The sequence below is a fragment of the Exophiala bonariae genome (genome assembly GCF_035927105.1).
Source record: "Exophiala bonariae strain CCFEE 5792 chromosome Unknown scaffold_1, whole genome shotgun sequence".
NCBI classification, from domain to species: Eukaryota; Fungi; Ascomycota; class Eurotiomycetes; order Chaetothyriales; family Herpotrichiellaceae; genus Exophiala; species Exophiala bonariae.
Window position 1 is genome coordinate 2,395,185 of NW_027042476.1, and position 19,980 is coordinate 2,415,164.

Here is a 19,980-nt window from a genome sequence, read left to right on the forward strand (position 1 = left end):
GAAGAAATATCTGGATTGCGATCATCATTGTACAGTGAAATTGTTCCGCAGGAATATTTTACAGGGTAATCTCTCCCTTCCACATCGCATCGGAGATACCTAGTTTCTCGACGACATTCTGCCATCTCGGTCCGCCCTTGTCCTCTCTTCTTAGATATTTGAGTAATTTTTGTCTCTTGTGGACCAAGAGCCGCAAATTTCGCTTGTTGTGTTTGTCCTGATTGTGCAGATTGTCCGCTAGAACATTGATTTTGGTGGTAAGGATGGCTATTTGAACTTCGGAGGAGCCGGTATCGACACCTATCCTTTTACGAGGCTCAACTGGAGTCGAGAATTTGCTGCGAAGTCTTGGGGCCAGGGTGGAATCGGTTTTATGTCGCCCGAATTCCTCAATGCAACGATCGATGTTGATTCGGGTACGATCCTTGCTGCTTGCATTGTTCAGCGCAGCAATGGCTTGAAGCGCTTTGGAAGCATTCTCGTGAGACGCTTCGTGAGCCTTGACTTCTTTTGCATGGATCTCCTCGGCCCTAGGTTGGATATCGGCTCTCTGGGGAACTGGCTGAGACAACCACTTCGAGTAATCTAGGGACTTTGACATATCTTCTGGCTTGAGGAAATAGTTTAGATATGAATCCTGTGTACTCGCTGGAATATTTTTGGAGTGTAATGAATTGACAAAGGGGGTTGATTGCGATCGAATCGGATTGCCTAGAGTCGCTTGACGTTCAGCAACAAGGACTCTTTGACGCGCAAGATTTGCTGATTTCCGTTGTCGTGCTTGCGCCAGGCGGTAAGGATCTATATGTCTTCGAACTTTGTGTTTCTTCGCTCTCTTGGCCTCTAGATGAGGGCTTGTAGAAAAAAGACATGTCGAGCATTTGGAAAAGACTTGACCGCGAGAAGTCGTTGGCAAGCTCTGAAGTAGGCTCGACACTAGGAAGGCCATTAGCTATAGGCGTTGTAAGCCAATTTGTGGCTACTTACGATTGAAAATGCTACTCGAAGCAGCATTAGCTGCACGAGGAGGCATTGTATTGGTATCGTGTCAAAGTCGCAGATGATACGGTCCTTGCAGTTGCTCTCCTGCAACTTTCTTCAATCCAGTAAAGTCGAGGATCGGCAATCCTTCTCCTTCTGGCTACGCGACAGTACGGAAAAATAGCTCCGTTCTGAAGAGCCACTAGACCTTTTCGAGAGCGAAATCTTGGCAAGCCCTAACTTCCACTTTCATCGAAAAGTTGACCTCAGGCTGTTGGCGCATCTGGTAGTCCCTCACTCTTCAAACTTGAGATAGATCAACACCACAACTCCTCCATTACACCCCTCCCCCTTTGACTATCCTCAAAAGAACAGTCGCAAACATGGCGAGCCCAGCTAACCTCCCCCCTATCTTCAACCCCACATCCAATGACATTGAGATGCTTCTAGCCGCTCAATGCCATTTGGGATCCAAGAACTTGCAAGTTCACATGGAACCATACCTGTGGAAGACTCGTCCTGATGGAATCAATGTGATCAACATCTCCAAGACCTGGTTAGTGATATCTCAACCACAAGTCGCCTCAAAATCTCCTCTGGGCAGTTTCGAGGGCGAGGGAAGGTTCAAGCCAGAATTTCAGTACTGACCATGAACGCAGGGAGAAAATTGTTCTTGCCGCCCGTATCATCGCAGCCATTGATAACCCCGCTGACATCGTCGTCATCTCCGCTCGCCCTTACGGTCAACGTGCTGTCCTCAAGTTCGCCGCACACACTGGAGCTGTCGCCATCGCTGGTCGTTTCACCCCCGGTAACTTCACCAATTACATCACTCGCTCATTCAAGGAGCCTCGCTTGATCATTGTTACCGATCCCCGCACCGACGCTCAGGCTATCAAGGAGGCTTCCTACGTCAACATCCCCGTCATCGCTCTTTGCGACACCGATTCGCCCACCGAGTTCGTTGATGTTGCTATCCCCACCAACAACAAGGGTCGTCATGCCATCGGTCTGATCTGGTGGTTGTTGGCACGAGAGGTCCTCCGTCTACGAGGCACCCTTGCAAACCGAGAGGTCGAGTGGGATGTGGTTGTGGATCTGTACTTCTACCGCGATCCTGAGGCCGAGGAGCAAAAGGAGGAAGAGAAGGTACCAGGTGCTGACGAGGCAGGCCCAGCTGCTATCGACCGTGGATTCACCGACAACGCAGACTGGACCGGTGAGCCCGGTGCCGCTGCTCCTGGCATTGAGGGCGCTGCTCAAGCTGACGCAAACTGGACCGAAGGCGCTGGTGGAGACTGGGCTCAAGAAACCGCTGCTCCCACTGCTCCCGCTACTGGCGGTGCAAGCGGCTGGTAAAGGATTGTGGGAAATCGTCGAAACAATCGAGAGGCTGTCTATTTCCGCAAATACCATGCGAGTCCATCTCAAACGATACCCCACCATATCCAAACCTCTCTCCATCCAAAAAAGAAAACCAGCCACTATCAACATTCATCAATTCACATTGTTTGACCCGTTCACTGGGTCTGAAAGTCAAAGGCACTCATGAGGGAAAGATACTGTTCTCGGGATCATTCACTTTTCTGAGAAGAGGGAAAGCCCTGTGCTGGAGATAAAAGGGATTGTACTTAACAGTTGCCCGGACCTCAGTGGAATCGGAAAGTTTTCATAGAATGAGATACGTGCGGCCAAAGGAGAAGAAGCCAAGCAGAATAAAAACAGAAATTCATGCCGTTCAAATTGCCATTTGATCTGTGATTGCCATTCGGGCTAGTCTATGAATGCACCTAGATTATTGATTTTGCTCGGTTGCCCAGTATTGCAATCGTTCACACCAGGAGTACATCTGAAAGTTTCCCGTATCGTTGACCAATGGGTAGTGCCCAACAATGTCGCTGTTATTGTCACCCTCCTCACACTAGAAGGAGTATTGCAGAAGGTTTCAATCACAACCTCTATGATGCTTGACCTCAGTCAGTCTTGGAAGTTCTTGCGCCACTGTCGAAAAGGAAGAAGTGGTTCTACGCACTCCCGGTGATTGAGTTGACTAACAAATGCGACCTTGTCTGATCTTTCGTCGAAGTCCCCACGGCAATATCGGCATTGGCTGTCAAAAAGATCAACTGCTGATGAGGGCATTGCTTCGGGACCAGCGTTTGGTGCAGCGGACTCCGGAGTCTCTTCAGAAGGGGTCTCGGCTTGATTCGATGTTTGTTCTGTACTATCTTCCATATCACTACCGCATAAAGTGTTACAGTCACTATCGTAATCGGGGTAATCGTCGCTATCGTAGGTAGTCGAAGGATCACTGTCGCAACCAGTGGCAGCACCCCAGCAATGTTTGATGTCAATTTTGCGGCTAGTATTGTCGTCTTCTTTGCCATCACTTTCGTCATCGCCATCGTAACCATTTTCAGTGTCTGTGGCAGTGCTGTCGTCGTCCGGCCCGTTGGTGAATTCAATATTATCCATCAATTCATCGGTCAACGTTCTTTGGATAGTAGGCATGATCATACAGCTTGGTGCGACTGAAGTCATTTTGAGATCCAGGATATGGGTACTTGTGAAGCCGTGAGATAAATACTCTATACTCCCGAGGGTTAAAGGTATGAACTGTCTGGTTTTGATGTTGTTGTTGTTGTTGTTTAGAAAAACTGCAGATTTTCTTGCAGTAGGAGCGAGTTGCTGGAGAGAAGGAAATGTCAGAAGATCTCTGGAATTTAGGATGACTATATACTCATCCTTGATGATCCATCGCCGCCTACCTGCGCATAACGTGGCTTCAACAAAGAACTTGTTCAATGCTAAGCAGCTCAATCTCAATAACGATTGCAGAATTCAAAGGCACGACACAATCTCGACTCAGACTGGGACTGTCTCGATGCTGATATGGCGGAAGGCTGTAGAGAAACATTCCAACTATAAATCAAACTTTCAGAAGCTGAACCAGCTTTTGTCTTTCTTGACAAAAAGCTTTGATTCCGTGAAGAAACCAGTGCGAACACCATGTCTCAAAAGACATCGATTGCCTTTGCGAAGCGTTTGGGATATACAAAGCTGAATTAGCTTGAAATAATCACCAAAACTCCATGACATATACCTTTGCTGAGACTTTGTTGCAGAGTCAAGGTTTCCGAGGGACGTGTAGTCTCAAGGCATATGTATATCAGGCGTACTAAATCACAAAGTCTTAGGCAATGAGCCCAAGCATATAGGCCGTCTGATGTAGAGATAACTGCACTTCGAATCAGCACGTAGGGAAGCTCAATGCCCCATGCCACTCAAAGAGGTTCGTAAACCCCCCAGGGAGCTTTGCCAACCTCCGCGGGCACACAGCTTCGGTAGTAATTCGCCTCCAACGGGCCAACGGGGATGGTTGATCGGGAGAATCTTCATAGTCATATCAGAGACTTTATGCGGTCAAGAAACGGCGTCCGGTTTCCACATAACGAGGATCTGCCTTGCGCCTTCGGAAGTTGGTGGTTGGACGAAGTGGTGAACTGATCCTGGCACTTTCCAACGAGAAAAAGCACTAAGCTCGTGCCTGGTGGTAGCGCCGTTCGTCAAAAGGCGCCATCCAATCGGAAACTCTTGTCTTCCGTAAGGCTGCACTAAAGCAGGCCTAGTCCTGCCAAGGCTTATTTGGAGCTAAGGAACAAAAATATCTTGTCAAGCTCCATTAATGGTATCCCTGGATTTGTTATGCAAACCCCCACAGTGTATACATGAGCAATTATGCCATTAACAAATGGAACGACGAAGGAGGTTCGAGTGAGCCTACTCGGGAAAGAAAGTATCATAATCAATTTCGGTCTGTGGCGCAACTATGTCGCTTCTGATCTCCTTGACAACCTTGAGTCATCCACCTATGTCTTGATCACGGACACAAACATCGGCGGTCTTTACACGGAGTCTTTCTCAAAAGCCTTCGAAGCTGCGAGTTCGAAGAAATCAAATCCCCCACGCTTGCTGGTCCATGAGATCCCTCCTGGAGAAAGCTCAAAATCACGGCAAACCAAGGATGACATCGAAGATTGGCTTCTGAGTCAGAGCCCGCCATGTGGCCGAGACACAGTTATCATTGCCCTCGGAGGTGGTGTCGTTGGTGATCTGACTGGGTTCGTTGCTGCGACCTATATGCGTGGAGTACGATTTGTCCAGGTGCCAACAACCCTGCTCGCCATGGTCGACTCCGCCATTGGAGGCAAGACGGCTATCGACACTCCTCTTGGCAAGAATCTAGTCGGAGCCATATGGCAACCTCAGAGGATCTATATTGATCTCGATTTCCTCGGGACTCTTCCTAGACGTGAGCTCATCAATGGTCTGGCAGAGGTGATCAAGACTGCAGCAATTTCTGATGAGAACGAATTCATTGCCCTGGAGACCAACTCCGACAGAATCATGGCTGCGGTCAATGGTGATATCAACCAAGGTGCAGCGAGATTCAAGGACATTGAACCTATCCTGATCAGAGTCATATCTGCCTCGGCAAAGTTCAAAGCACATGTCGTCACAATTGACGAGCGTGAGATGGGTTTGAGAAATCTGCTGAACTTCGGGCACTCCATAGGACATGCGATGGAGGCTTTCTTAACGCCTCAAGTCCTCCACGGCGAATGTGTTTCGATTGGTATGGTCAAGGAAGCCGAGCTCGCTCGCTATCTCGGCGTGCTCAGTGGAGTCGCAGTCGGACGATTACAGAAGTGTCTAACAGCTTATGGTCTGCCCACACGTCTTGATGATGAGAAGATTCGAAAATTGTCCGGTGGCAAGATCTGCACTGTGGATGGCATGTTGAAAAAGATGGGTGTCGACAAGAAAAACGATGGCGCAAAAAAGAAGGTCGTTTTGCTTTCTGCGATTGGGAAAACTCATGAACAAAAAGCAAGTGTGGTATCTGACTCTGACCTCCGCGTGGTATTGTCTCCCAGCGTGGACGTCATTCCCGGAGTCCCTCAAGATCTGAATGTTATTTGTGCTCCGCCAGGATCAAAAAGTATTTCAAACAGAGCATTGGTTCTGGCCGCCTTAGGCAAGGGAACCTGCCGGGTCAAGAATCTCCTCACATCTGCCGACACAGAAGTCATGCTTGAAGCCTTGACCAGATTAGGAGCTGCAACGTTTTCCTGGGAAGAGGATGGAGAAGTCTTGGTTGTGAATGGTAACGGTGGTAAGCTCCACGCCAGCCAGACGGAACTTTATCTCGGAAACGCTGGTACCGCCGCCAGGTTCTTGACTACAGTTGTAACACTCACTCGATTAAGCCATGTCAGCTCAACGGTGCTCACTGGAAATGCTCGCATGAAACAACGTCCTATTGGAGACCTGGTCGATGCTCTTCAGACAAATGGAGCCGGAATAGAGTATCTCGAGACTCCTGGCTGCCTACCGTTGAATATAACAGCATCGGGGGGCTTTAATGGTGGTGAGATCAAACTCGCGGCAAAGGTCTCGTCACAGTATGTCTCATCACTTCTGATGTGCGCACCATATGCCAAGAAACCAGTAACCCTGAAGCTTGTTGGAGGCAAACCCGTGTCTCAGCCCTATATCGACATGACGATTGCCATGATGGCAAGTTTTGGTATTGCGGTGCAAACATCAAAGACTGAAGAGCACACATATCACATCCCTCAAGGAAACTACGTTAATCCAGAGGAATATGTGGTTGAAAGTGATGCGAGCTCTGCAACTTATCCATTGGCAATTGCTGCCATCACTGGAACGACATGCACAATCCCAAATATCGGGTCTGCATCTCTTCAAGGAGATTCACGATTTGCAACTGATATACTGAGGCCCATGGGATGTCACGTCAAGCAGACTGAGACCTCTACCACTGTGACAGGTCCCTCCACTGGTGTTTTACTACCACTCCCAAATGTTGATATGGAGCCAATGACGGATGCTTTCCTCACAGCGTCAGTCCTGGCGGCAGTGGCCCAAGGAGGCAAGTCGAACACAACTCGCATTTATGGGATTGCAAACCAACGCGTAAAAGAATGCAACCGTATTCAAGCAATGGAAGACGAATTAGCCAAGTTTGGCGTGACATGTAGGCAGTTCGACGATGGTATCGAGGTGGACGGCATCGATCGATCAAAGTTGACGCAACCAAAGGCAGGCGTTCATTGTTATGATGATCACCGAGTCGCAATGAGTTTCAGTGTTCTTGCTCTGGCCGCACCTCAATCCAGTCTTATTCTTGAGAAGGAGTGTACAGGGAAAACATGGCCAGGATGGTGGGATACACTCACGCAACAGTTCGCAGTCAAGCTGGAGGGCAAAGAACTGGAGACTGTGGTCACTCATTCCAAGAAAAAGCTTGACAGAGCAGCGGCATCTATCTTCATCATTGGTATGAGAGGTGCTGGGAAGACTACATCCGGCAGATGGGCCTCTCGTTCTTTGGGCAAGAAGTTGATAGACCTCGACACGGAGCTCGAGGCTCGTGAGAAAGCCACGATACCAGAGATCATTCGCCAACACGGTTGGGACCATTTCCGAGCTCGTGAACTGGCCTTGCTGAAGTCTGTGGTCAAGGAAAAGCCTACCGGTCATATTTTCGCATGTGGCGGGGGAATAGTGGAGACCCCTGAAGCTCGAAAGCTGCTGGTCGACTATCATCAGAAGGCAGGACACGTACTGCTGGTAGAACGCAACATCAACGAGGTCATCGACTTCTTACAGATCGATAAGACGCGACCAGCTTATGTTGAGGACATGATGGGTGTCTGGCTGAGAAGAAAGCCATGGTTCGAACAATGCAGCAACATCCTCTACTACAGCCAGAGTATTCCCAACGAGCAAATGTCCGAAGCTGCCGAAGACTTTGATCGCTTTCTACAAATGGTCAGTGGCAAGATTGATACGCTTGCGAATCTCAAACGCAAGCCTGAGTCTTTCTTCGCAGCATTGACTTTCCCCGACCTCCGGCCTCACCTTAAGATTCTTCCAGAGATCTGCCTAGGCTCTGATGCGGTGGAACTTCGTGTTGACCTTCTCAAAGACCCTCAATCCACCAGTGGCATCCCTTCGCAGGAATATGTCACTTCCCAGCTCTCCCTTCTCCGCGCGACGGTCCCTCTGCCAGTAGTTTTCACCATCCGAACCACTGCACAAGGAGGAAAATTTCCCGACACAGCTCACGATGAATACCTTGAGTTGAATTCGCTTGCCATCCGCATGGGAAGCGAATTCGTCGACCTCGAGGTTGGATCATTCCCAGATGGAATCCTCAACAAACTCCATGAGCTCACGAGTGACAGCCATACCAAGGTCATCGCTTCACATCACGATCCACAGGGCAGACTCTCCTGGTCTAAACCAGGTTCTTGGATTCCCATCTACAATAAATGCTTACAGTATGGCGATGTGGTGAAGCTTATCGGTATTGCTTCCTCCATCGACGACAACTTTGCATTGCGACGCTTCAAACAATGGTCAGCATCACAGCACTCTGATCTCCCCCTCATCGCGATCAACATGGGCCGAGCAGGTCAAGTTTCACGCATCCTGAACGGCTTCATGACGCCAGTCTCACACCCAGCACTGCCGTTCAAGGCAGCACCAGGGCAGCTGTCATCAGCCGAGATCCGCCAGGGTCTTTCCCTCATGGGCGAAATCGTACCAAAGCAGTTCTACCTCTTCGGCTCACCAATCTCAGCCAGCAAATCACCTATCCTGCACAACACCTTGTTCGGAGAGACGGGTCTTCCACACAAGTATTCCCTGTGCGAGACGACATTGATAGAAGAGATCAGAGAAAGAATCCGGGCGGAAGACTTCGGCGGCGCCAGCGTCACGATTCCCCTGAAGCTAGATGTGATGGGTCTGCTCGACGTGATCGACGCACCAGCACGGCTGATCGGCGCAGTCAACACGATCGTCCCCGTCATCGATCCAAAGACAGGCAAGAAACTCCTCGAGGGCCGCAACACCGATTACCTTGGCATGGGCGACTGTCTACGCGCAGCGGGCGCCAGCGCAGCTCTCGGCGACGGCCCACAGTCCGGCCTCGTCATCGGCGGCGGCGGTACCGCCCGCGCAGCCATTCAGACCCTGTACAGCATGGGCTACGGCCCGATATACCTGATCGCACGGAACAAGGGCAAGCTCGCGGAGCTCAAGGCCACCTTCCCGCCTTTCTACAACCTGCATGTCCTCGACGCGGAGGACAAAGCGTCCTTGGAGCCGCTGACGCGCAGTCCGCCCAGCGTCGCCATCGCCACCATCCCCGCCAACCTGCCTATTGATCCCGCGTTAGGAGCAGCTCTGCACGTCCTCTTCGCGGCATCGAAGAAATTGCAGAAATCTGGCGCAGGTGTTCCCACTCTGCTCGAGATGGCATACAAGCCGGCCCACACCGCTGTCATGGCAATGGCGGAGGAAGTCGGTGGTTGGAGTACCGTGCAGGGCCTTGAGACACTCGTCACGCAGGGCTTGTGGCAGTCCGAATACTGGACTGGCATTAGAGTCAGAGGTGTCGGTCAGCGTATTGCAAGGGTAAGTCTGGCTTTGTTTCCTTTTTTCAGTACCTCGATCCCTTGTCTTTCTTCTGCTTCTGTCCTCCTAACAGCCATGCCATGTCGCGTTGCGTTCTTGCTAACGAAGATTGTTTTGCGGGAATATAGGAAGTCGTCTTAGGACCCGGTGCATGAATTTTCCCCCTCGGTTCCTCGGGATTCGCAGAACTATAATTCCGTATCTAAGTTCCCATCGCAGCAGGCGCTCGTTTCCAATCCAAGCTCTCATGGTCTAGTAGAAGTGTAGCAATACTTCAGTGTGCAAGCACGGGCACCAAGATCTCTCGTTCTCCTAAACTCCTCCCCTAGACAATGCCTGGCAAGGTCATGTATCCATAACCGAAAAATTAACTTGGCGGTAAAGGTATTCATATCAACTCAAAAATAGCAACAGCGGCAAATTAATGGAACACTTCGGAGGAGGAGGCCCTGAGGGACACTACCTAGATGCTTCATCGGATCAGAATAAATTGGCACGCTCGCTTGACAAAGGCAGAGGATCAATCATCGGTGGAATGGGTAGTGTTAGAATTCCCATTCGCTTGCTTTTGTACAGTGTGGTCAATCATAGCTACTTATAGACACAAAAGCCAACCCTTTTTTCAAGTTGCTCAACAGACCATGACATTACCACCGCTAACCGATTTCCTCATGACTTCATTAGGTGGATAGAAACGCCGTCATCCAGCACGCCAACCCTACACAAGATGATGAACAGGCTCCGCAGGATTCGCAGTTCACGATCTCGGTAACTAGTTCTGCCCCTGGCCCTGATGCCTTCTCTGCTCCTCAACCTGTCTTTGAAATTCCGCCATGAAGGCGGGATTGCTGGCCCACGGGCCTGCTTGTAGATTGCCCTGGTCGGGTGCTGGGCCTGGATTTAGATTTTGCAGGTTGGCCTGAGGATTGTATTGGTGCTGGAAATTTGGCATTGGAGGCATACTCATTCCTGGTATGTTTGGATTTGGAAATGGGAAATTTGGAGGAGGCTGAGGAAAGGCGAAGTTTGCAGGAGGCTGATAGCCGCCGAAATTGAAGGATGAATTCGGCAGCGGTGTGATGGGAGAAGGAGACATAGGAGGGTAGGTGACGTTATACGGTGTTATGGAAGGAGTGTTGGGGAGATTGAGCTGCGGTGCTTGTGGCACTGCCCCTGTTTGTTGTGGGTAGCCAGCATTGGTGTTGGGTTGGTAAGACATATTGTTAGGGCGAGTCCAGGTGGAAGAGTTGCCTTGGTTGAAACCGCCACGTCCTCGATGTGGACGATTGCCTCCTCTTCCTCCTCTACCATGGCCTCTGCTCCGATCACCGAAGTCGCCTCTGTTGCCCGGTATGGAAGGTGGTGGCGGCAACGGATGTGTCAGAGGCGGAGGTCCATTTGCGAGTAGGTCTGATAGATTGTCTGGCCGCTGGAGTGGAGTATAATCATCTTCTGCACCATCTGCCACATCGTCGTAGTTCATCTCGGGTGAATCCAGATCTCGAGGCCCAAATCTCGAAGATGGTCCTTGTTGCCCACCACGACCACCACGATGCGGACCTTTTGAGAACTTCGAACCACCGCGACCTCGGCCGATTTCCGCGGTACGACCTTGCCTGCGGAGCTTTACCTGTCGTTTGTGCTCAGCCTCGGCCTCGTCATCTGAGAACTCCATCTCATCATCACCAACTTCCTCATCATGAAAATTGGACGCATCACTGCCTTTGACACTCTTCAATGGTTGTGTAAAGACAAATGTCGAGTGCTGTGGAACGTAAAATATCGTAGTTCCGACCTCAGAGACACCAGCTTCCACAATATCTTTTTCGTTGGTGAAACGCACGGTGTACCTTGGCTCTTCAACTCTTCCTATTAAGTCGGCCACCACTCCAATAACACTTCTATCTTTCAAACATATAAGGGAACCTGTCTCAAGAACTTGATACTCGCCAGAGGTCTTTGCTTTGATGAGAATTGTGTTCTCGACCACAAATTCGACATTCCCAAGTTCTTCGATTTTCATGTCTTCGGTGATGGTGATATCAGGTTTGGGAACTATTTCCTCAGGCTTCTCATTCGCCGTTCGCAGAGCACCAGCTCCTCCGGACTTATCCTTAGACTTGCCTCCCTCGTCGTCTGAACCACCATCTCCCTGCATCAATATACGCGCTGCCTCTTCCGGGTCAAGCATTGCATAGTCACCATCAGCATCGTCGTCATCGCTGTCATCGTCCGATGTGGTGTCGGACGAAGAGTCAGAGTCAGAGGATTCATAAGGCGACGAATCAATTTCCCACTCTGCTCCTTCGGTACTCAAACCGGGTATGATTGTGTTATCGGGGGGGATAGCATCCACATTCAGTGCGGAGGCATCTGATATAGCCGACATGTCCTCTGGTACTTGTGTATTTGAATCTTCCGACGCTGCATTGGTTCTTATAGAAGGAGGCTCTGCAGTGTGTTGATTACTTTCCGCAGACATGTTGTTTCCTTCCTCTTTCCCTGCCACTGATCCTGTCTCCATCGAGACGACGTCCTTGTCAATATCATCGGGTTTTATCTCGCTAGGTTGATGTACAATTGTCTCGGTCACGGCTGTCGTAGATGTTAATGTATCATGTGAGCCTAAATGATCGATCTGATCGGGCTGAGTAGCACCGTAGTTGTCGTTCAAAACCTGAGTGGGAGCGACAGTTGAATCAATATCCATACTTCCATGATCGGCAGTATGGTTCGTGGTGTTCTCAGTCAGCCTGGTCCCATGGGAAATCTCTCTCTGCTCTTCTCCAGCCGGAACCTCACTGATGAGGGGGCCTGGGGTGTGAGGTGATGGTTGGGTGGGAGTTCCAGACTCTGCTTCAACCTGAAGCATTAAAGCATCGAGTATAGAGTTTGAAGTATCCATGGCGCATCAACTAGATTTCGTGATCCATGGTTCATATGGTAGTTCTAGGTGGCCTTCACAAAATTTGCGAGAAGAGCAGAGCGAGCGCAGCCAACGTCTGCCCGCCTCCAAATCGACGAAAAAAAGTTGATGCGGAGAACAAGTCTAACCATTTTTGTGATGGTGTGGGCCTCGTGTCTTATCATCACGTGAAGATATACTTGCGACTCCCGACGTCCATTTCAATCTTAACCGCCCAGCCTTCAGCCTCGCTGGAAAGCCTCGAACATGGTAGCAGCCCCTGAGGCTCGGGGGGAAATCAAATCACCATCTGCACCCGTCTTACTTGAAGTACAAACCAAGGGTTGTTGCGGCAATATCATCTCCCATGTTTTGACGATGCATCACTTGTTCCCATCATCCTGCCGAAAAAATGACCCACATGATGTCCAACTAATGGAACTCTTTGCATTCAATTCCTGCGATGATGCGCAATCTCAGCCCACACCTCCCCTTGTGACAAGGTTGACTCCTCCGATCGTACCAACCTGAACAGGCCCGCGGGCCCTTGCGTCGCTCGCCCAGCGACCGCCTACAGGATAGTAGCCGGGAAGATGGCTGGGAAGATGAGATTGTTTAAACTGATCGTGATTGGGGATGGTGGTGTAGGCAAAACCTGCTTGGTTATACAATTGGTGCAGAACCACTTTGTCGAGACCTATGACCCGACTATTGAGGACAGCTATCGAAAACAGGTGTTGATAGATAAAGAAGCCTCTATAATTGAAGTCTTGGACACGGCTGGACAGGAAGAATACACAGCTCTTCGGGATCAATGGATCAGAGACTCTGAGGCTGCAGTCCTCGTGTACAGTGTGACCTCTAGGCAATCGTTCGAACGAATCAATAAATTCAACCAACAGCTCCTAAGGGTCAAGGAGTCGGCTTCCTCTCACTCGATATTTGGATCCGCCACCACTCTGGACATGGCAACACCAAAAGCCCCTCTACCAGTTATGTTGGTTGCAAACAAAGCTGACAGGGAGGATGAGAGAGAGGTTACGACTGCAGAAGGCTTTGCGCTCGCCCGAGAGCTGCAATGTATGTTTGTTGAGTCATCCGCGAAAAGCTGCATCAACGTGGAAAAGGCGTTTTATGATCTGGTACGAGAATTGCGTCTCCAGCAGCGATCTGCAGTCATAGCAGACAAGATAAAAGTTCCTGTGCCGCCTGAGAGGACAAATCGGAATGGCAGAACTCGTAAAGTCTACTTCGGCTCTTTTTCCTCCCTGCTTCGACTTCTACCGGGCTTCAAGGTCAATCTTCGAGAAGAATACAGGCACGATGTTGCTCATCAGCTTGCTATTGACAAGGTACTTGTCCAAGCGGCACGGCTGAATGATATTAAAGCCGTCAAAAAATGTTTGACCAATGGTGCAAATCCGAACGCGCAATCTGGAAGTGAAGGCAGTGCCTTACAGGCTGCTGCTGTTCTGGGTCACTCCAAGATTGTCAGACTTTTGCTTGAAAATGGTGCAGCTCCCAATGCAAAGGGTCCCAGAGAGATGACTGCTCTTCAAGCCGCGGCAGCTGAAGGCCATCGCGACGTTGTGAGTATTCTCCTCAAGGCCGGTGCAGATGTGAATACGACAAGCTCTCTACACGGAACGGCCCTTCTGGCTGCAGCATCAAGAGGGCAGGTTGAGGTCGCACGTCTCTTGATCAAATATCGAGCTGATGTGAATGCCAAAGGAGGCCAGTACGGTAATGCACTGCAAGCTGCAGCCGTGGTGGGCAAACTGGAGATGGTAAGCACATTACTCGATGCAGGGGCCAGTCACCATGCTAGAGGTGAAGGAGATTGTACGGCGCTTCAAGCAACGTGCAATGCTGGACATGCGAATCTTGCTCGTCTGCTCCTCGATAGAGGTTCTGATATCAACGCTCGACCAGGCAGATTTGGGACCGCATTACAAGCTGCAAATGATTCCTCGAGATTTGATGTCTTCAATCTCTTACTTTCATATGGAGCTGACGTGGCGGTCCTAAGTCCACAACCCTCTGCAGAACAGGTCAATCGGAACCAGGGGAGCAATTCAACTATCCAAGCCCCAGATATAGAAAATGGCGAAGGAGCCGCTGAGCCTTCCACCAGACTTGCGAGCCCACATAGTAGTGAGCCCACATTTCCAGTAGTCGACTCATGTTCCATCCCGGTGGTCAGCTATGGTTTGATGAGAGACAACGCTGCTGGAGATACAGAGCCTCAGTGTAGTAATGCCGCAACACCTAGAAGCCCATCTCAAAATCAAAGCAATTTGCCAAATGCCGCCAACCCACTTCCACCGAGGACAAACTATCACCTACCTACACATACACGTTTTCTGTCTTATTCTCAGGATCCTACAACCCCACTAGTCGATAAACCGGAACATTCACTCAGCAGGACGGGTGAACAAACACCGGCGTGGAAGACCTCAGCACTTAGTAATGGCCACCTTCGAAGCAGATCTTTGAATCTATCTCACCATATGTATACAGTTGCTATTATCTGCCCTATGGCTGTCGAACTGGCTCCAGTTGAGGCTATGCTGGATGTTCTACACCCCAACCTTCCCACCAGCCGACTCGACCACAACGTTTATAGCTTCGGCTCTTTGGGTGAACACAACGTTGTTATTGCAGTCATGCCTGGCATCGGAACTAATAGCTCAGCAGTCGTTGCGACGCAACTCCTACATGATTTTCCTTCAATCCGATTTACCTTGCTGGTCGGGATTGGCGGCGGTATTCCGGATGATGAAAACGACATTCGACTAGGTGATGTCGTTGTGAGTCGACCGACCAATATATTTGGAGGTGTGGTTCAGTATGACATGGGCAAGTGTCACCCTAATGGGTTGTTCCAACGCACTGGGGCGTTACGGAAACCGCCTCCAATACTGAGCGCTACGGTCGAGAAGCTGAGGTCGCGACACTTGCGGGATGGAACTCAAATTACTGAGCATCTGGTGGACATGATGACGAGGTTTCCAAAGCTTATGAATGTCTATTCGAAGCCTGATTCAGAGCACGACCGACTGTTTCAGGACTCTTGCAATCATTCGGCAGGGCAGAGCTGCCTCGAATGTGGTCCAGAACACATTGTAGCACGGGAACCACGCAACAACCCCGATCCAAAGGTACACTACGGGACGATAGGCTCAGCGAATGCCTTGGTGCGAGATAGCCTTACACGGAACCGATTGAAACAAGACTCTGGTATAATCTGTGTGGAAATGGAGGCGGCGGGTCTGATGGAGACGTTTCCGTGCCTAGTGATTCGAGGAATCTGCGACTACGCGGATTCACACAAGACCAAGATCTGGCAACCATATGCTGCTGCTGCCGCCGCTGCCTATATGAAAGAAGTGCTGCTTATGATCCCTCCAAAGGAGATTGTAAGGGAATCCCGGGCAATTGACGTCTGGATCTGACATTTGTCTGTCGACTACTAGTATCTATCTTGTGATCAACCGTGTCTTGCCACAGATATCTTATTAAAGGTAGAGACAAGTGGTCTTCCGCCTGTCTTCCCAAAGAAACTTTTTACACGAGAGGCTTCGCTGACTTCGTATCAGTCTGCAGTCTGCAGAGATACTACAATGGCGTAGGAAGATAGATCACGCAGTCGCCAAGAGCGGCGATATGCCTCCCTGACCCTCCCCAGAATGGACTGCATTGACACCCAATGAGATGTGGCCCGGCCAGCTGACCTCATCAAGGAAGCACCCAAATTGTTAGTCATGTGTGCTTATGTAATATTTCTTTCCTCATCGGCGGACTGAATCCCGGGCACGAATAGCATCGAGCAGATCAAGAGGAGATGACATCCCCTAGGTCTGACAGAGATCCTTTGTAGTAGTAACCAAAGTAGACTTCGAATTCGCTGGGAATGATCGGCGGAAATACTTTACTTACCTGTCTACGACCACACTCGTTGGCCAGCGCTTCTCAGCGTAGTCGGACATCTAATTGCGTATCATGCAGAGTACTGTTGATTCAGTAGTGTCTAGGTACTAAGTATGTTTGCTTGAGACACCGGTATACGTGGGCCCTCTCAAAGCAGTGATAAATGCAAATCTACTCCCAGCAGATCCATGCTACTATGGCCTAAACTTGAACGTCAGGCGTCCTAATAAGCTCGGAGTATGCGTATTTCGTAAACTCCGGCGTACTCGGAAGACAGAAGATGCTGTCACTTAGTAGTACATAATGGGAGGGATACCTTGGGCAGAACAGTGGCAGGTCAGCCTCGACCACAGCAGAACGCAAGCGAGACATTCAGACTTGAACGAATTCGAATTCGGGGGCCAGCATCATGACGATAACAACCATACCAGCTCCATTGCAAGGCAAAGTCGCGATCGTGACAGGAGGAAGTAAAGGCATAGGTCGAGAGACGGCACTTGTTTTCGCCCGTAGAGGCTGCAGTCACATAGCAATCACTTATGTCCACGACCGTGCAGCAGCAGATCGGGTTCTCGACGCCATTCGCCAGATCAATCTTGAATGCTGTGCCGTGGCTGTCAAGGCTGATGTTCGTGAGCGGGACTTCGGTAAGGAGGTCGTCCAGCAGAGCATCGAGGCGTTGAAGGTTGATCGCATTGATATCCTCGTCTCCAACGCTGGAGTGCAGGACATCAATGACCACACCACGGCTTCGCAGATGACGTACGAACATTTCGAAAAGGTCATGGTCGGCCAGGCATGGGCGCCGCTGCAGCTTTCTCTTGAGGCGATCAAACACATGTCTGCCGGAGGGCGAATCATCATGAACTCCTCGGGCTCCAGCAAATCGGCCAACGGCGATCCGTTCTTGATGCACTGCTGCAGCAAGGCGGCGATGGACTCCATCGCCCGTAACCTGGCGGTCATTTATGGGCCGAGTATTGGCATCACTGTCAACTCGATTGGCTGTGGATGCACCGACACCGAGTCCTTGAGGAATTCAGTTCAGACTTTTGGGCCCGAGTTTGGGAAGTTCGCGGAAAACATGAGTCCTCTGAAGCGGCTTGGTAGGCCCGAGGAGGTCGCGAATATTATTGCCTTTGTGGCAAGTCCAGAAGCGAGCTGGATCAATGGTAAGTCTTTTTATGGTTCTGGTCGAGGTAACATCTTGTAGTGCTCACATCATTCTAGGCAATCAAGTTCCTGCGAATGGTGGTATGATGCTAGAACTGCAGGGCTGAATTGATGAGAAGCTTGAAGGTTGGATCGTGTCAGGTTGTGACGGTCAGAGATACTAAGTAGCTGTCTAGGGCCAAGTCTCGCCAGGGTCGGCGGTGCTGACTCTTCAGGGTGCAGAATACGAATAGGCTCCTCAGTCCATGAAGTCGCTCCTGTCAGCTTCACCTCTCTCCAATGTTGATTCGATTGTGCACTCAAGGAATACTGAGTACTAGTAAATATTCGCCTGGACTAGGATGCGTTGACAACATGTACAGATACGTTCACCAACCATCGACAGTCGGATTCTTCGACCAGGATCGGTGCCGAGGTCCAGGGACCTCCGTCTCACCTAAAGTTGGATGCAGTGGCTCAGTGAGTTGGTACCAGGAACTCACATCTGCCGCAAGTGTGGGGAAACGTTTGCGGATATAAATACTAAGTACTTGACTTTACTAATGCAGCGTATCCGCGAGTGATATCATTGTTGCCGGTAAGTCTACTGATGTGAGTGAGTCTGGGTGAATAAAAGCAAGCCTCTCGCCGAGCCCGAAGTTGAGAATCTTACCACAACCAGCATCTTTAATCAATATAAATTTGACATGGAGGCGTACACAACCATTCCCCAGGCGGCAAAGCTCCGCCCCGAGAGATACCACCTGAATATCCCAGACCAAGATGTCTCGGACTTCAGAGAGTTACTTCGCTTGTCGAAATTGGCGCCAAAAACCTACGAGAATCTCAAGACCGATGGCAGTTTCGGAGTGGACCACGAATGGATGTCCAAGGTGAAGGAATATTGGCTGAATCAATACGACTGGTATGTCTGTCCACTGGTGCAGGGCATTGGGGTCGTTCGGCTCCCGAAGGCTTTGCAAATCTTGCTCACCCGCTGCTGCAAAATAGGCGACAACGGGAGGAGTATATCAATTCTTACGCGCACTACACTGTCGACATCGAGGACGAGGGAGAAACATTTAAGACTCACTTTGTGGCACTGTTCTCCAAGAAAAAAGATGCAGTTCCCCTGCTCATGATGCATGGCTGGCCAGGTCTGTTTCCTCAGGGAGGGGGAGAACTCCTAGTCTAAGCCTTTGTCTGACCGTTTACTAGGCAGCTTTCTCGAGTTTCTCGAAGTCATCGACATCTACCGCAAGCGATACTCTGCAGAAGAACTGCCTTATCACATAATTGTGCCTTCTCTTCCGGGTTACACCCTCTCATCCGGCCCACCTCTGACAAAGAACTTCAATCTAGAGGATGTAGCGCGCATCATGAACAAACTCATGGTTGGACTCGGATTTGGCACTGGCTACATTGCCCAGGGAGGCGACGTTGGCTCATTTTTGTGCCGTATCCTAAACGCCTACTATGATGAATGCAAAGGTACCTGACCCCCCAAACTCCAAATTCCAGAGATCTCGTTTTCTGACAGCCATAGCTATCCACCGCAAGTTCATCTCCGTACTCATGAACCCACTTGCTTTCGATCTAACCTCATGCTAGTGAATTTCTCCATGACATGGAAGGAGCCCGAAGGAGTCGATCCAAAGGACGTCAACGAAGAAGAACAGGCGGGTGTACAGCGAATGCTCAAATGGGTGACGCATGGCTCGGCATACACGGCCGAACACCGCACCAGGCCCGCAACCATTGGCTTTGCTCTCTCTGCAAGTCCGCTGGGATTACTAGCATGGTACGACAAAAACCAACTTGCCCCATCTAACCAACCTCCTCCCCTCCCATCCACAAGAACTAACAGTGATTGATGTGCACAGGATTGGCGAGAAATTCATCGAATGGTCGGACGTGACTCCATCCTTTGACCAGATACTTGACGATCTCACCTTGTACTGGTTCACGGAGACTTTTCCCCGTTGCATCTACCCGTACAGACCGGCAAGAGACCCCGTTGCTACGATTGCTTTACTGCTATTCATGTCAAGTCACTAACTGGGGTTATTCGTACAGATCGATCCGGCAGTCACCGACCTCCCGCACAGCAATCCAAAGTACTACTGCCAGAAGCCGGTGGGGTACTCTTGGTTCCCTCGAGAACTCGCACCGATGCCAAAGGCATGGGTGGAGAAGCAAGGAAATCTCGTCTGGTATAAGCAGCACAACAAGGTCAGAATCACCCGCTCGTTCCAGAGTCTCAGCATACCTAGTCCGATCTCGATTCTGGTATCAATGGTCTAACTCGTTTGCTCAATATATAGGGCGGTCACTTCGCTGCGTTGGAGCAGCCAGAGCTCATTGCCCAGGACTTGGATGAATTCGTGCAGCAAGTCTGGCCCGTGAAATGAAAGAAACTGATGGCCGCAGTCGGCGCGGTCGATGTTGTCTCCTAGACGAAGCATAAATTTCATTCACTATTTCATCAACGGATGAATTAT

General features: G+C 50.2%; 7 protein-coding genes across 7 annotated transcripts; 4 read left to right on the forward strand and 3 right to left on the reverse strand.

Moving 5' to 3' along the window:
* Window positions 1-58: 58 nt before the first annotated feature.
* LTR84_000843 (uncharacterized protein) lies at window positions 59-1,033 on the reverse strand (the record flags this gene model as incomplete). Its single annotated transcript, XM_064844472.1, has 2 exons — window positions 59-936; window positions 988-1,033. 2 exons carry the CDS (start codon window positions 1,031-1,033, stop codon window positions 59-61), a joined length of 924 nt encoding a protein of 307 aa, XP_064712332.1.
* A 331-nt stretch (window positions 1,034-1,364) lies between these two features.
* Window positions 1,365-2,340, forward strand: RPS0 (structural constituent of ribosome; the record flags this gene model as incomplete). Its single annotated transcript, XM_064844473.1, has 2 exons — window positions 1,365-1,537; window positions 1,641-2,340. The coding sequence occupies 2 exons, from the start codon at window positions 1,365-1,367 to the stop codon at window positions 2,338-2,340; spliced, it is 873 nt and encodes a 290-aa protein (XP_064712333.1).
* Window positions 2,341-2,958: 618 nt separating this feature from the next.
* LTR84_000845 (uncharacterized protein) lies at window positions 2,959-3,522 on the reverse strand (the record flags this gene model as incomplete). The annotated part of the gene is made up of 1 exon (XM_064844474.1): window positions 2,959-3,522. The coding sequence occupies one exon, from the start codon at window positions 3,520-3,522 to the stop codon at window positions 2,959-2,961; it is 564 nt and encodes a 187-aa protein (XP_064712334.1).
* Window positions 3,523-4,719: 1,197 nt separating this feature from the next.
* LTR84_000846 (uncharacterized protein) lies at window positions 4,720-9,647 on the forward strand (the record flags this gene model as incomplete). Its single annotated transcript, XM_064844475.1, has 2 exons — window positions 4,720-9,492; window positions 9,621-9,647. The coding sequence occupies 2 exons, from the start codon at window positions 4,720-4,722 to the stop codon at window positions 9,645-9,647; spliced, it is 4,800 nt and encodes a 1,599-aa protein (XP_064712335.1).
* A 617-nt stretch (window positions 9,648-10,264) lies between these two features.
* Window positions 10,265-12,397, reverse strand: LTR84_000847 (uncharacterized protein; the record flags this gene model as incomplete). The annotated part of the gene is made up of 1 exon (XM_064844476.1): window positions 10,265-12,397. The coding sequence occupies one exon, from the start codon at window positions 12,395-12,397 to the stop codon at window positions 10,265-10,267; it is 2,133 nt and encodes a 710-aa protein (XP_064712336.1).
* Window positions 12,398-12,990: 593 nt separating this feature from the next.
* On the forward strand, window positions 12,991-15,852 carry LTR84_000848 (uncharacterized protein; the record flags this gene model as incomplete). Its single annotated transcript, XM_064844477.1, has 1 exon — window positions 12,991-15,852. The coding sequence occupies one exon, from the start codon at window positions 12,991-12,993 to the stop codon at window positions 15,850-15,852; it is 2,862 nt and encodes a 953-aa protein (XP_064712337.1).
* An 884-nt stretch (window positions 15,853-16,736) lies between these two features.
* Window positions 16,737-19,783, forward strand: LTR84_000849 (uncharacterized protein; the record flags this gene model as incomplete). Its single annotated transcript, XM_064844478.1, has 10 exons — window positions 16,737-17,499; window positions 17,558-17,581; window positions 17,863-17,959; window positions 18,049-18,077; window positions 18,101-18,404; window positions 18,491-18,636; window positions 18,698-18,970; window positions 19,091-19,280; window positions 19,363-19,495; window positions 19,556-19,783. 10 exons carry the CDS (start codon window positions 16,737-16,739, stop codon window positions 19,781-19,783), a joined length of 2,187 nt encoding a protein of 728 aa, XP_064712338.1.
* Window positions 19,784-19,980: the final 197 nt, after the last annotated feature.